A 16,592-nucleotide genomic window follows, 5' to 3' on the forward strand; every position below is an offset into this window, starting at 1 on the left:
TGAATGAGGAGGAGGCCCGAATGAAAAATGATGAAAAAAAGTTGTGAAAAAAAAGAGAAAAAAAAAGATTTGAAAAATGAAAATAGAAGGTTGGTAATTTATGAATAATTCACTCCTATGCTATATCTTTATCCTATGAGGAGTTGATGTTATATTTGGTTAAGTGAGTTGAATGCTAATTTTGGCATTTGTGCTTAAATTTTTTAGATGGATTAGAAGCGGAATGTTGTCACTTGGTGTTGTTTAGGTGCTAACTTGACGTTTTACCTACACATATCCTAAATTGTTTTGCCCCTTCTTACCCATTACCTCACTTTTCCAAATTATTGTGAGTGCTCGACATGTGATAGGACCAGATTGGTTGGAGTGTATGTGTACGGTAGCTAGAATTGTCTATCATATTAGATTGCATGCATGTTTATGTGGGTTGTAGTTTATGTGAGCGACTATTATTCTCTTTCTCTCTTACAAAATTTATACTCGCCCTTTGCTTAAATGAGAGAAGAGTGACCCGTGAGAGTCCGACATAGATGGTCTTGCAAGGTCGACGGTTTGGTAGTCTTTGGTCATTAAATTAACTCGTTTGCATTTGAATTTTTGTGCCTTAGCTTTTGAATTTATTATTAAGCAAGGGTGTATTTTTGCATTAAATTGGTTTAACAATCTTTTGTATAGCTAGCTCTGAGTTGTATGCCACTCTATTAGTCCCCTCTTATGTTTTGTGTTTATTGCTTGCTTGGGGACAAGCAAGGGTTTGGTTTGGGGAGGTTTGATGCGTGCCTTTTTGACGTATTTATTTACATATTCGGCACGCATTTTTATAAGTTTAATTGTTTATTTCACTCGTTTTTCCTCCCGTATTTGCTACTTTGGTGCGTTTCGTGCTTCTTGTAGGTTCGAGACACACTTATACATTTACAAGCCAAATCCGTTTAACAATGGAATAAGAAAGGAGTTAGAAGAGTTTCAGACTTAATAGGTCTTGGATAGATAGACTAGAACTTGTTTGACCTAGCAAATAGTGTTGGTGATATAATGGAACTGATTGTATGTTTGCTAACTCTTAATTAATGAGAATTCACATTTCACCAAAAAAAAAAAAAAAAGAAGAGTTTCAGACAAGTTTGACAAGGCGAGAATGGATTTTTGTTTACTTGGTATGCATGCTTGAGGAGATAATCAACTTCAATTTTGTGCCCAATGCTCATGTCGCCCGACTTAGAGGTTATGTCGTCCGACATGTTTGCCAAGTAGAGCGACCAATACTCCCTGTGGTCGACACAACAGCAATCACAAAGCAGCGATCATAAAGAAGAGCAGCATGTGTCGGCCGACTTATGACTATGTGTCGGCCGACTTATGACTCGATGTCGGTCGACCACCATGTATTTTTTGGTAGACACAGTGGAGAGCCAAAGCACGACATCAGCCCTATGTCTACCGACTTCAGATTTGTGTCGGTCGACTCTAGTCTATCTTTCGCTAGACTTCCTCCATATTGTCGACAAGTTATCTTATTTTATTTCTTTTATTTGGGCTTTACTATAAAAAGCATCAGGGTAATCCCAAAATTAGGTTACGCTATTATTATTCAGTTAGACTTTTCTCTCAAGAACTTTTAGCAAGTAAAAACTCCATTAGCTTTGGATCTAGAAATCCTTGCACTCAAATCTTACGGTACTTTGTTAATCTTTCTTCATTAATTAATTTATTTAGTTTCAATCAATTATTAACATCTTTCATATTCTTTTATGTTTACAATTATGTCTTCTATTATTATAATTGTTATTGTTTCCGTTAGTATGCATAGCTAAACTTCTCATCTAGGGAGAAGGGGGATCTAGGTTGTTAGAAAAGGGGTTATTATGAATTGATTGTTAAATTGCTCTTAATTGTTGTTTGATTATCGTATTACTTCTAATTAGTTAATTACTGATCAGAATTGATTAATTAGTCTTGCACAAACTAGGATTATCATTTAGGGTTAAGACTAGTATAGGCCATGGTAATTGAATAGAGATAATTTAATGATAGCGATCGCATGTTAAATTAGATCTAAAAGAAATATTGAATCGACTGATCATATGACTTTCAACAATATAAATTGCTCAATCAATGAATTAAATTCTACCCTTTGATGACTACCTAGTGAACCCGAATCCCTAGACTCTTTAATATTATTGTTATTTGTCTTTTAGTTACTTGCAATTAGCTGTTAGCATACAAACAATCAAAACTCCCACAATTGGTTACTTTAAGACAGATTTAAATACAAACAAACTAGATAATCACCGCCTTCCTGTGGATTCGACCCTGACTTACCGCTAGCTATTTTGTTAGTAGTAGTTTAGGTTTACTTTGATTAAGGCAAACGACTGAAAACAACTTTATCAGTAGTCGTTGTTAGTTAGTACTTTTTACTTTGGTTTGTATGGATGGCCATAAGGCCGTATTTGCTTGGTTTAAACTTGTTGCAAGATTTTGAGGGGTCGGGTTATCATCCCGACTCACGTTTATGAGACATCTTATATATATTTTGTGTTTTGACGGGAAGACTTCGAGGGCTTTGACCTGTGGCTACTCGACAGAGTGCCCCTCACTCGGTCGAGTAGTTGCAGATGTGACGAGGAGGGAGTATTCTGATCTCGGGCTACTCGATCGAGTAGCCAAGACACTCGATCGAGTAGCGGGCACTCGATCGAGTAGCACTGTTACAGAAACTTTTCGTTAATTAAAATTGTTTTAATGGTTATATCATTACACGTTTTGGTGTTTAACATGGTTATTGATGATTAGTAACATGTTTGAACCGTTAATTTCATATGTTGGAAGTCGTGTTTGGGTTTTGGATGCGTATTCGTAACGAATAGTGAAATAGTAGTTGTTTCTTATTGCATTCATTTTACATCCGTAATGTCTACTAATTATAGTTCACCAGAGTGGTGTCTTTCCATATGAATATACAATTGATATATACATGCATTCGTAACTGTGACTAATTGTCCGAATAAAGTAGCATATGGTTTTTTGAATTAATGGTTGTATGAGTAATGAGTAACGGCTATAATGAATCGTATGTGTTGGGTACATGTCAAGAGGTAAGTTTTCTGTAATATGTGTAGTAATTCGGTGGTGAACTTCGGGGACGAAGTTCCTTTTTAGAGGGGAAGAGTAATGTCGCAAAATAAAAAGGCCGATATGGCAATCATTTTGTTGTTTGTTTATAATGTTTTCTATTATTTCGGTTACATTTCTTGTATGAAACTATAATTGTCTCACGTGTTCGTTGAGTAATTGTATGTTGAAGTTAAAGTTGAATAGTGTGTTATGAAGAGACGGTCATAAAGAGATAGTTATGATGTCGTGTATTGGAATAGAATCGTATCGTTGAGTAACATAGTGGTGTTAATGTGACATGTTTCGTGTTAGTGGTTGTTATTAGTGAAAGTGTTATCTCATAGTGCGTGGCTAAGAGTTGTGAGCAGCAGTGTAGTCGTTGGTTCTGTTGGTCCATGTTGTGAGGTTGGTATTTCAAGTGGTAGCTTGTGGAAGTCGATCAATATAGAGCGTTAGACAGTTGATGACGATACAGGGAGGATACTATTTCTGGGGAGTAGTGACCTATGTAGGAAGAGTAGTGTTGTCGTTTTGTTTCCGTATCTTGTGCTTTAGGGATAGGTGAGTTTAACTTCGGGGACGAAGTTCTTTTTAAAGAGGGAAGACTATAATACCCCCCCCTTTTAGAGACCCGTTGACCAGTGTTGACCGACCTTGGGAGCAGTAATAGTCCTTAGAAGTGCGTACCAAAGTTATCATGTGTTTTGAGTTGTGGGTGGTACTCGATAGAGTAGAGGCTACTCGATCGAGTAGCTTGGATACTTGATCGAGTAGGGGCCACTCGATCGAGTAGGTGGGCCACTCGATCGAGTAGCGTCTTTTCAGCGAGGGTTTATAATCGTGTTTTGTTAAAACCGCAAATCATTTCCGCCTCATTTCTTCAGATCTCTAGGTCGCCTCTTTCCCTTCCCTTCACCATATACCTTCCATGGGAGCCTTTGAAGGTCCTTGTGCCTTAGGAGTGCATAGCTTGAGTCGGGTAGCGATCCTTTGTTAGGTTTCCTCTTGTAGGTATGTCGTCATCATCATCCGTATCTTTGTCTTTTCAGTTAGGGTTAGTTTGGTAGTGATAGATGATTGTGTTATGTATATAGGTGTTGCTTGATTGCAGGATAGTGCGTGTATGGGATTGGAATCGTTGCAGTCGCTTAAAGGTAGGTTCTCCTACTCAGTTTCTGTGGATGGTCTAGTGTGTAGGTTGTTGTGTCGTGGTTGTTGTGTTGTTGTTACGTTTGTATGGCAGAGTATATGCGGTAATCGGTTGGTGTATACAGTTTGTTGGTTGTTGTTGTATTGCAGCTGTCTGTGATTGATTGTCTCTGATTCTCGAGGTGCGTCCTCGGCTGAGTGGAGTCACTTGCGGGAGTGACTTCACGCCCTAGTTTCACCCTCCGTGGAACCCGCCACAGGGGGGGGGATGTGCACATTAATGGGACAGGGTTATCGCTTGGTATGATGAGCGGGGCTTAGGTGGGAACGGCTGCGGTCCCCCACTCGCAGGGCTGGTCCAGTGGACAGTCGGTGACGGAGATTGTGTAGAGTGGGTGTGATTGTGTGTGACTTGTTGTGTTTATGTTGTGTTGACGATTGTCGTTGGTTTGTGTTGTGTCTTACCTCAGTTGCTGACCTTGTGTGGTTATCTTGTTTGTTTATGTGTCTGCCGTGATCCGTTATGGTGAGCAGACAGTTTGAGCAGGTGTTGATGTGGTTGATAGCTGGAGTCCTGGCTGGGATGGGTCATCACGAGTTCTGATAGAGTTAGTGTGTAGCTGGCGAGTTGTATCTTATTTTGTTGGTTGGTGGTAACACATGTAAATTTAACTATAAATGTTCTTTTATCGACTTTTGATGATTACTTACCTCGGGCAACCGAGATGGTAACGCCCTTATATGCTAAGGAAGGTCTAGTTAAGGCTCCTCGGTATATGGGGGTGTTACAGTACTCGATTGAGTACTTCCAGGTACTCGACCGAGTACCTCTTTCGCGGATGCGATATTTATTTTGAGTCGTAGACTATGTGCTTATGTTTGTCTTGGGTATTAAAGCATTATTTTACGTATGTGTTAGTCCTAATACATAAGTTACCAGATCCTATGACGTGGAGAGTACTACCTTATGATGAGTGTGAGTTTGGTGTATGGGCAGGACATGTGGTTATATATGGTTGTGGTGGATAGGAGAAAGAGGTAGCAAAATTTATGAGCTTATTGAGGCAAGGAGCACATTTTGTGAGGTATGATGAGCATTATAGTCGTGAGCTTGACTAATGTAGTAATATGTGTATATGGTCAAGAGATAAATGCACTTCTGAGGAATGTGAGAATGAAGAGTTTGAAATAAGGGATGTGAATTGTGGTAATTTGGGATTTGTAGGGTCTAATGGTGGGAGATGGGTATTACTATGTTGGTGGCGGGTATGTGTACTGGGAAGTCGTGATAGAAGAGTGGAAAGGAATGGTAGGTGTTTAGTGAGCCTAGGTCGATGGATGTCGCAATGTGGATTTGTATGTAGTGGTTGGGTTTGGGAATTTGGATTACTAGGAGGTGAGCCTACTGTATAATTCTTTGGGAAGTAATGGGATGACGTGAATCTTGATTTCTGAAGAGATTATAGGAAGATGTAATCAATTAAGGAGAAACCATTGAGTGGGTGGACCTATTGGTGGTGAATATGAGGGAGTAACATGATGAGAGAGATTGTTGATAAGAAATGAATGAGAAGTTATTCATATAGACTAATGAAATTTGATTTTTGGGAAGCAATGAGAAGGTAATGGAATGATTAAAGAGCTAAGTGGTAGGAGTAACGAGTTGAGCGGATTATTGGTGTTAGCAACTGCAATGGGACAAGAAGGATTTTCTTGTATTCCCTTTTCTTTGATGTTGTATGTCTTACCGTTTTTGTGGGATTGGAAATTTCAAATCTTGTTTATTCTTTATGTCTACTGATTATACTTGGTATAAGCAATTTATGGTATCAAGATCTAGCTCTAAGTGTATGTTTGATTTGTTCTGTCCTTGCAAATTGATGAGGCAGCACGCAGGCAGCATACATTAGCAAGTAGGAGTAATAATTTGGGATCCGGTTTCGGTTTCGTTTCGTTTTGTTTTTTCTGGCATTTCGTTAACGAACCTTTTTAACCGGTTTGGTTAACCGAATCGATTTTGAACTTCCTTACCCTAGATCTCTTTATCTCCGGTTAGTCTGATCTTTTTAAGACGAAGTTATTTATGTTATTTTTTTCTTTTTTGGGCTTTTGTGTGACATTCTTGTTTAACGAGAGTTCTTTTCAGTGCCCTTTCTTTTATACTTGCTACCGGTATTTGGAAAATCTTTGATTTTCTTTTACCGTTCTCATCCGAAAGGATGGTATAGGTTGAGAATCAACCTAGTTTCTTTACCTTATCAAAAAAAAAAAAAAAAAAAAAAAAAAAAAAAAAAACTGCAATGGGACAAGAAGGATGAAAGGGAGTAGAGTGAATGTTCACGAGGGTTAGGGGACATGAAGGTAAGGGATCATGGAGGTGTGGAGTACTATAGTGAGGACGTGAGTTGAAGGTTATGTATGATATCGAGGTGACATTATAGCCATGAGTTTTGAGGAACTAAAGGGATGAGCATTTGGTGGAGTTATTGCATGGTGTGAGACTATAGTAGTAAGTGAAGAGAGTAGGATGATCAAGGACAGAACTAGCATGAATATTGAGGTAATTTTGTTGATGGATTTGAGGTTCGTTATTTGGGATGGTAACCGAGGATAGGAAAGGAACTGTTATATTCGGAGGTGATTATGAGAGAGTGGTGATACGGAAGATGGTGGTGTCGCGGTGTTGCCACTAGTGGTTAAGGATGATGGTGGTTAAGGATGATGTTAAATAGGGAAGTTAGCCGTTCTAAAGAGGTTGGTTTTGTAGAGGCTGGATTATTATGTATGGGTGCGAGGGAGTATAAGATGTGGATATAGGAGGCGTTTGCTAGTAGTTGAAGTATTAATGATATGGTTACATCGGTCAGGAAAAGGTAATTATATGGATGGGAGAAGGAGTTATGTAGGGCTTATGAGTTTAACCTGGTGTTAGCGATATACCTTACCAAATGGTAACTTACGTGATCAGGATTGACTAGCTAGATTTGATTATGGGTCTATAATGTGTATAAGTAATTGTGTGAGGTTCTGACCTCATGAGTAGTGGCATGGTATGATGTTCAAAAGTTGTTATCTGGTTATTCCATGTAACATGTTGCGTGGTTGGATGAGTCGTGAGATGATCATTGTGTCGGGACAATGTTTATTAGTATGTGGTTATTGTGTTCCGGGTTGCGATCCGGGCACGGTACTCTGTGTTGCGATGCGGGTACTTTCGCGCTGCGGTGCGGCTGTTGGTGGCGGTGTTGCGATGTCATCATCGGTTGTGGTGGAGTAGGCAGAATACTGGTGAGACGAACTTTTGAAAGTATATGCCAGCCTAGTATGGGCATATAGATTGTTATTCTGTTTACTGCTGTTTCCTGTGATTTTCGGCTTGTGAGTGAGAGTAGAGTATAATATGGAAGAGAGTTGCGCATGAGGTTGTTGTTGTCATAGAACAGTGATATTTTGTTGATGGGACATAGTTGTGGGATGTTGTGGGAATACTTTCAATATTGTTTTAGATGAGGCATTGTTGACATAGTTGTGGCAAGTAATAGGGGAAGCATGTGTAGAGTGAGCTAGAAGCTGCAGGTGGTTCATAATCTTGATCGGGGCAGTAAGTATGGAGTGTTGGGAATTATTATCATGTTAAGCTATGGACGAGTTTGGCGGCAGCAACAGGGAAATTTGAGTACCTAGTAAGTGTGTAACAATTTATGGATCGTGGGTGATGTTGTGGGGATAGGTGCAAGAATAGGGAAGTATGTAGTTGTGCGGTAATGTGGAAGAGTTGGAGTGGTGACTATGCTGAGATTTGTGGTATATGTTCGGTGGTGTGCATGCGGAGTGTTTAACGGTATGGAACTGTTACAGAAAGAGAGCCTTGGATATGGGAATGGGTGTCGGTGTCGAGGTCATAGTCGGTGATAGGTGACACGAAATGGTGATAATGGGAAGAAATAGCTAAGGATATAGTACTAGTTGGGTTACGAGGACGTAATGTTTATCTTAAGAGTGGTAGGATGCGACAGAGGAAGTTTGATGGTTATGCATGTTGCAGTGTACTTGGAAGTTTTAGTCTTGGTTTAGAATGAGGATGGACTTGTGGTTGATATTATTAAAAGTAAAGGTTATGTTTGTAGTAGTATGTATTTTATATGTATGATTATGGACTAAAGTTGTAGGAAAGTATGGTTGCGATAGTGTTGATGGTTTTTGTGGTGACGTTTATGAGTGTGAGTAAACTTCGAGGACGAAGTTCATTTTAAGGGTGGTAGAATGTAACATCTCGCTTGGTGGATTGTGTTGGTATTGGATTTGCTAGTGAGTGGTATGGAACTAAGACAAAGTTGGCGGCGCTGGTGTTGTTTGTATTCGATAATACTATGGAGTTAGGAGGTTATTCTATGGTTGATGCTATGTTGCGAACTGCGTTGGTGAGGTAGGTGTTGTTGGGTGAGTTAGTGTCAAGGTTGGAGGATGAGAGTTGAGTGGTGTTGGTTGGTGGAGTGGTTAGTGAGTGTGCTATGTAGGTATGGGTGTGAACTTCGAGAACAAAGTTCGTTTTAAGGAGGGAAGACTGTGAAACTACGGTTTTATGGTCCTTATTTACTCGGTAGGGTAGGTAGTACTCGACCGAGTAAGTTGTCATGTGACTTCTGGTCAGGTTACTGTCCCGGAGCACTCGGTCGAGTAGTGAGATACTCGGCCGAGTTGGTCGTACTCGGCCGAGTACCCCAGGTACTCGACCGACTACCCGATCTGACGAGATTAATTTCCCCGGTTTTGTTTATAATAAGTGGAGAAGTATATAAATCATTTCCTCAGTCTTTTATCATTTTATATTATTTCTAAAAACACTTTTCATAAAAAGAAGAACGACGTTCTACTACTTCTCCATTTTTGTAAGCAATTCCAAGCTAGGGTTCTTCATTCCTCGAGCTTTACGCATCTAGTCTCGTGTCAATCATTGGTAAGCTTTATACCCTTGTTATCTTAGTATTTGTTTAAGTTTTGGCAAACCTAATTGGGGGGATTTGGGGGTTTTGGGTAGAAATCGGTTTATGATGTGTAGTTGTTGTTTATTGCTGTAGGTGACGATGTGGTACTCTTGAACATTTGTATGAATGGCTGCAGTTATACCGGATTGCGAAAAGGTAGGGTTTTTCCTACTCAGTTGCTTGATGAATTGGATATAAGATGATGATGGTTGATGTATTGGCATGATTGCTATTATTATTGTGATTGTGATATATTGGATGATTTGGTTTGGTTGTTTGGTTTGTGGTTCTCGAGGTGCGTCCTCGGCTGAGTAGAGTCATTATCGGGAATGACTTCACACCCTTGATTCGCCCATTGTGATTCCCGTCACAAGGGGATGTGCACATTAATGGACTTGGGTTATTTGCTCTTGGAGTTGAGCGGGGCTTAGATGGTAAGGCTACGGTCCCCACTGGCGGTGTGAATTACCTATTGCGATGGGTAATCTGACAGGGCTACACACTTTAGTGTGTAGTTAATGATTGGATATTATTGGAGTTGGAGGAATGTGTGATCGATTGCTTGGATGTTTGTTTTATGGCATTCTTTATTTTGGTTAATCACTTGACTGACCCCGTTGTTGTTTCACAAAATTGTGGTGACCCATTCGGGGATGGTGAGCAGTTGATTAGCAGGGTTGCAATGGATAGCTCGCGGGTCACAGCTGGGATGGAGTCATCACTTAGCTTTAGCATGTCTAGTTTCCGCTGACTTTCGATACAGTTGTTTATCACATTCTTTTGACAGTTTTGTAGATCTTTCGGTTTAAGTTGTACGCACTTTAAATTTATAAACCTTAAATTATGTTTCTTTATGGTCACTTTTGATATACTGTACATCGGGCAACTGAGATGGTAGCACCTTGATATGCTAAGGTGGTCTTTGGTACTTGGTGTATGGGGGTGTTAGAAAGTGGTATCAGAGCGACGATTTTGGAACCTGAACCATTGAACGAAATGAACATAGGGTGTCTAACTAAAATGAACCCGGGTAGGAATTGTTTGGAGCTACCGCAAAGACTTGGAAGACGTTCTAAGGCCGCAAAGGAATTGTTTGAAACAAGAGAGAAAATCTGATCATGTCTTGATTGTTGTTCCCCTCTTAATTGAGTTTAATAATAGGTACATAGAATTTGAGACAATAGACTTTGGGCTAAGGAAATCAACAAACAATACAAACTGATGTTTAAATACTTTTCACCATTTCCAGAAAACATTGGAACCACACTTGTATTTGTCCTTGCCTTCGCATTCCACCGCTAGATCGTCAGAGATGAATGGCACTTTCTGTATAAAACTCAAATATAATAAACTTAGTGGGAAACCGTCAATTAAGAAACTTACTCGTATTAATGGTTAACTGTGAAAAATAACATAAAATGAAGACTTTTACCATGGAATAATATAAGTGATTTCTGATTATGGTGTTGATAATATAAATAATTCTCATTTTAGGCTTGGCTATAATTTAACTTCCAATATGGTGTTCATGTAGCTAGGTTTGGATTAACTTCCAAACCAAGAAATCAAGAACAACATCATATTGAGAATTAAAGTTTTAAACAAATCGTTAAATTGAAATAACTTTACTTTTCATTATAATTCTTTTGGTATTTTTTTTAATAATATGTGAAATTAAAGACAAAGTTATTAATAACAATTACATAACTTTATATAAAAAAATTCCCCCTTTTTTTCTTTCCATATTTTCTACATTATCGATTATTTATTATTTGATGTAAACTTATTTTAAACATACGTCATGTAAATTTATAAAATAATATTTACACGGTTTTAATTATCATTGTTAATATAATAGTTTAATGTTTTTATGAAGTTATATGGATGAATAAAAAATTAGCCCCTCTTATGCAATATACATTTATAATTATATTTTTTTTAACCAATTTCATAATTAATTCATAGCATACTAAACTACTCCGTAATTTACATTATGCATAACTTTCTTACGAAGACAAACTTATCATTTTAAATAGAGAAAATTGTTGATTACAGCCTTTTAAAAATCACTTTTTGAAAATTACAGCCTTATATAATTTTTTTTGTAAATTACATCCAAAATATTACTTTTCTTCTAAAATTGCACCAACTTGAGGATTTCGGTGAATTTTGATGATGTTTTGATGTTGTTTGGGGTGATTAATTGGTTTGTGTTAAGGAGAGGTAAGAAATCTGGGTAAGTAGGCTCTCAAATAATAAAGGGTATATCGATAAAACATCATCAAAATTCACCGGAATCCTCAAGTTGGTGCAATTTTAGAAGAAAAGTAATATTTTGGATGTAATTTACAAAAAAAATTATATAAGGCTGTAATTTTCAAAAAGTGATTTTTAAAAGGCTGTAATCAACAAATTTCTCTTAGTAATTTTTCATATATATTTTGTAGCACACTAATACATACTCTTTCTATTTTTTTATATATGAGTTTCTCACATTTCGAGACACTCCCTTCTCTCTTCAATATCTCTTAAAATATAAGATTAAATATTATGATATGTATATACTCATATGAAAGAGTTTTTCGTAAGAATTTAATTGTACTATTTTTATATTTTTTGAACAAATACATTTTTGTAAATATTAAAGTCAAAGGCTTACCTCGTAAATGTAAAGCGACATATATTAGAAATGGAGGGAGTAATTTTTTAATGGGTTATGATAAATACAACCCAATGGGTAAAAGAGGAAATAAATAGTTAGTACATGCATTAATTGCATTGATTTATGTGTAATTTACCCTCTAATTTTTAAATTAATACCGAATTTAGAAGGGTATTAAATGCTTAAATACAACCCAGTGGGTTGTATTTATCATTTTTCTTTTTTAATTATGTTTCGTTATAACCAACATTTACAGAAATTGATTAATGAAACATTATTAATTAAATAAAATCATATGAAATGAAAAACATAGAACATATCTACGTAGTATAAAAGTCAGATCTTTTAGAGAGTTTCTATTGGTTCCTACTTTTCAGGAATTTTTTTGTTTTGTTTTTTTGTGTAGGGCCCCACTTTCTTTGGCTGATTTAATTTCTCTCTTGTAATTTAAGAGTTGTTGTGCATTTCATTTAGTATAAATATTTATAATATACCAATTTTAAAATTTTAAAATAATAAAATTTGTTTAAATTGTTGGATAGGACGTGAGAAAAATTTATTGAAATAATAACAAATCTAAAAATATCTTACTTTTATAATTATTATTACTAATAGAGTAATTTTATTTAAGTCTTACTTAACTAACACAATTATTATTGCACTTATCAGTAAATATAAGTTTCAATAAATTAATATAATGAGCATCAATTGAAAAATAAATGATTTAACACAAATTAACAACCAAATTTCATTTTAAAATATTATAAATGTAAAAACAAAAACAAGAGTAAAATAAGTATTATGCAAAAAAATGGAATCGGAATCATTATCAGCAGATTCATACTAATCCGTTCGGAAAAAATATGAAGCTTAAAAAATTTAAATAGATGATTTTCCTCAAAAGGTATGAATTTTTTTTTTGAATACTATAAGTGGAGAAAAACGAAAACAATAATTGATTATTAAATCTCAAATAGAACCGTGTTGCATAAAGAAAACACAAAATTAAGTATAGCCATTGAAATACAAACGGTAAATTATCTTATTTACTATAAGATCCTATAAAATTAACTAATTAAGTGTGAAAAATTAATAGTATAAATGTTATGTAACAATCAAAGAAACACAATTGTCAAAAAAAAAAAAACAATCAAAGAAAGACAATTAAAATATTACCTAACCTCATATATCAGATGCGCGCTTCGTTGAACCAAAAAGAAAAAAATATATCGGATAGAATACTTAAATTTTATCAGATCAATCATAAAAATTGCTTCACTAACAATGATCTACATAGTAAAATAATTTTATTTGTAGTTAAATAAGGTTGAAGAGGTAGTGAAAGATGAACTGAAGTTGGAAAAAAAATTGGGGGAATGAGGACCACGGCTAGGGTTAGATTTTCATTTAACTTAATAGGGTATTTCAATATGTTGGGTCTTTACGATATTACCGAGTGTTTGTTACTCCGTATAACAATTGAGCCGAATGTGTTATACTTCGAAAGTCCGAAGTGGTCAATCCTCAAATCACAAAGGTCGTATAACAATTTTCAGTAAGTCTTGCATAAGACATAATATTCGTTTATTTATAAAACAAATTTAAATATTAACATGGTGATAATAAGGATAAGATTTTTTGTATTTTTCAGACAGTTTATCATGTCATTTGGTATGTATTTGAACGGATTCAAATACTAGCATGGTGATACTCCGATGTCATATAGTAAATAAGGCCAAAATTTTTGGCATTTCCTATATAGTTTATTATGCCATTTAGTATGTATTTGACCCGTCTTACGGTTAAGACAAAAGTACCTGTTAATACTCCGATGTCATATATTGGGCCAAAATTTTAATATTTCTGATAGATGAAAAGTATCCACTAAACTCTTACATATTTATTTCTGTTTAACAAAAAGACTATTTTAATTATAGGCTCTGTTTGGTAAAATGACGTAATAGTATATGATAATTATTTAATATTATAGACTAAAGAGGTAAATAAAAAACGGAAGATAAAATAAAATCTGGTATCTTATATCTATTCATTTCAGATAACTTATTTGTCAAACACTTGGAAAAAATAAGGTACCGAAAATTTTGGTCAACTAAGTTATCTGAAATTTCTTATCAAACCGAGCCTTAGACTGGATTTCAAAGAACTTAAAATTACATAATTTTATTACATAATTTATATTCCATTTTGTAACTTTATTAAATATATATGTTATTTACAAATAAATTTTTCTATATTTGTAAATTTATTAGATAATTTATATATTTTTAGTCAAATTATTGATATTCAATCCCGTGCAATTTTTGCACGGATTTAAACTAGTTTAATGAAAAGTACTGTCTTTCCAATTTGAAGGTTTGACTAAAACTTAATTCCCATTATGGTGTTTATGTTGGTTTGGAAGGTAATCCAAACCTACACAAACACCATATTGGGAATTAAGTTAAACCCTAGCCTAAAATGAGAATTATTTTTATTCTTAGCACCATATTCGGAAATCACTCGAATAATATACTCCCTACATCTCAATCATTTATCTACCTTTAATTATACTATCCATTCGCAATAAATATAAAAAGTAAACAAATTACTAGGACGAAACCGTACAATTTTATCCAACTAAAGAAATACTCTTACATTAGGTTAGTTAAGAAGTCGAGTGAAACGGTCTTATAGAAATAGTGCGAGCTCTTAAGATATGTCAACTCTTCTATAGGACCGTCTTATAACATAGGACGGGCCCAATATGAGAAATTAGCCCAGATTTACGTATAAACAGTGGGAACAATGCTCCATTAAATCACATCTATTCCGTCGTCGTGAACCCCATCCCCACCAACGCCACAGTCCCCGGTAAATCATTCCTCCAATCACCGTCTTACCAGCTCTGCGGCCCTACGCCTCGACCCTATCCACACCACCTCCATGGAAGAACTTCGACAACCACTAAGTCACGGTGATGCCGATTATCAATAAACGAGGTTAGAAATTAGATGGTTTTAACTTGATTACTCAAGATTTTAAATAGATTCTTATGGGTTTTTTGTTTGATTTATTTTGTATATGCTTTGATTTATTTTGTATATTCTTAATTAGAGGCTTATTTAAAGTGTCCCATACACACTATTTGATAATTAATATTTTTAACTTGAAAACTTGTAGTTTTAATTTCAAAATTTTACAACTTAGTATGAATATTGAGTCTTTATAGTTATGTTGTAAGTTCGAGTTTTAAGATTTTAGTTTACTAACTAGTAACTTTAACTTGATAACTTTCAAAATATAAATTAGGATTTTAGTTTAATAACTAGATTGTTGACAACTTATTGTTTTAAGTTAAAAACTCATTACTTGATGAATATTTTCAGTGGGTTTACGTCGTGGAGTAGGATCGTCGATCGTCGGCGACCCAAATGGGCAGGTTAGGTCAAGGATGAATTACTTTGGGGATTGATACGGTGGTTTACAGGTGAGGGACGGAGGTTGCCATGACTAAGGGACACGGAGCAACAAAGGAGGAAATACCAGTGAAGTTGACTCAGCAACAAGGGTGAAGAAAGGTTGGGCTGCCTCTTAATTGGGCCTGTCTTACTATACTAGTAGTCTTACACAACAATTAGTGTTATGTCATATAGAAGAATTATAAGACAAACCTTTTGCTTGGCAAGATCTTGGCAGCCAGTGAAATTCTCAGGGAATTTGCAGGTTCCAAACGGCACTGTAAATGCTCTTGCAAAGTTTGCTCCACTTGTTGCCAATCTCTTCTTGTCATTCAAATCCTACTCGATCCAATCAAAAACGCTTTTTAAGTCATACTCCTCGTTACGCGTAAACTAAGTGAAGAATAACTACTTACTAAAGGCAACATATCATATTGACATGGAGAACAGGCATACACATATGAGACAGTCTCATACAAAACTCATTGTTTTAACAAAAGACTAACCTTGTTGGCCTTGCTCTTCTCAAGGTAGTCATCAATGACCCCAGCATTAGGATTTGATGCGGAAACAGAAGTAGCAACAAGGGCAGCCGCCAAGCCGAAAAGTGCAACTCTTCTTCCTTCATTTCCCTTGACTTCCTCATTCACATCATGTTTTTGTGACCTGATCATGGCAATTTTCTCGCCACCGACCACATTCGATGGTGCAACACATATCACTGACGAAGTCTTCGAGCTAAGCTCCAACCCTCCTGACCCGGAGATGGCGTAGCTGCATGCTAATACACTAGAGTTCATTGAAGCCATTTCTAATGTTCTGTAAGCCCTGTTGATTGAAATTTCTTGCGTTTCGACTATTAAGTTAGGGGGCTGATTTATATCGACGACGTTTTAGTAAATATCGACGACGTTTTTCATAAAAAAGACGATGACTGCCCTTTTGACTTTCTCTCTCTAAAAAAATTTCTCCCAAACTCAACTAAATTAAAAACAAACAACAACAACAACAATTAACAATATGTCAGCCTAATTAGTTCATGACATTAATTTTGTAAATAACATATTGTTAATTGTTTGCGTAAATCTGAAATTTATACCCAAGGTTGAACCATGGACCAAACTTTGAGATCTAACGTTCAGCCATGGACCAAACGTTGGAAATCAACGTTTGCCGTGGTCCAAACGTTGGAATCCCACGTTTGGCCACGGAGAATTTTTT

At 36.0% G+C, this 16,592-nt stretch overlaps 1 protein-coding gene and 1 long non-coding RNA gene across 2 annotated transcripts; one reads left to right on the top strand and one right to left on the bottom strand.

Moving 5' to 3' along the window:
• Nucleotides 1-10,357: 10,357 nt before the first annotated feature.
• Nucleotides 10,358-16,270, bottom strand: LOC141633762 (photosystem I reaction center subunit N, chloroplastic-like). The gene is made up of 3 exons (XM_074446176.1): nt 15,878-16,270; nt 15,585-15,710; nt 10,358-10,577 (listed from the first exon to the last, which is right to left on the bottom strand). The coding sequence occupies exons 1-3, from the start codon at nt 16,178-16,180 to the stop codon at nt 10,488-10,490; spliced, it is 519 nt and encodes a 172-aa protein (XP_074302277.1). The 5' UTR covers nt 16,181-16,270; the 3' UTR covers nt 10,358-10,487.
• Nucleotides 10,584-15,553, top strand: LOC141633763 (uncharacterized). The gene is made up of 2 exons (XR_012538538.1): nt 10,584-14,912; nt 15,300-15,553. It is a non-coding gene; the product is annotated as an uncharacterized LOC141633763 (long non-coding RNA).
• Nucleotides 16,271-16,592: the final 322 nt, after the last annotated feature.

Source organism: Silene latifolia, chromosome Y (genome assembly GCF_048544455.1).
Source record: "Silene latifolia isolate original U9 population chromosome Y, ASM4854445v1, whole genome shotgun sequence".
Classification (NCBI taxonomy): Eukaryota; Viridiplantae; Streptophyta; class Magnoliopsida; order Caryophyllales; family Caryophyllaceae; genus Silene; species Silene latifolia.

Coding starts and splice junctions, on each gene's coding strand:
- LOC141633762 (XM_074446176.1), bottom strand. CDS start 16,180: ATGGCTTCAATGAACTCTAGTGTATTAGCATGCAGCTACGCCATCTCC. Junction 15,711..15,877: donor AGAAGAGCAAGGCCAACAAG/GTTAGTCTTTTG, acceptor TGGATCGAGTAG/GATTTGAATGACAAGAAGAG. Junction 10,578..15,584: donor AAGATCTTGCCAAGCAAAAG/GTTTGTCTTATA, acceptor AGTTTTATACAG/AAAGTGCCATTCATCTCTGA.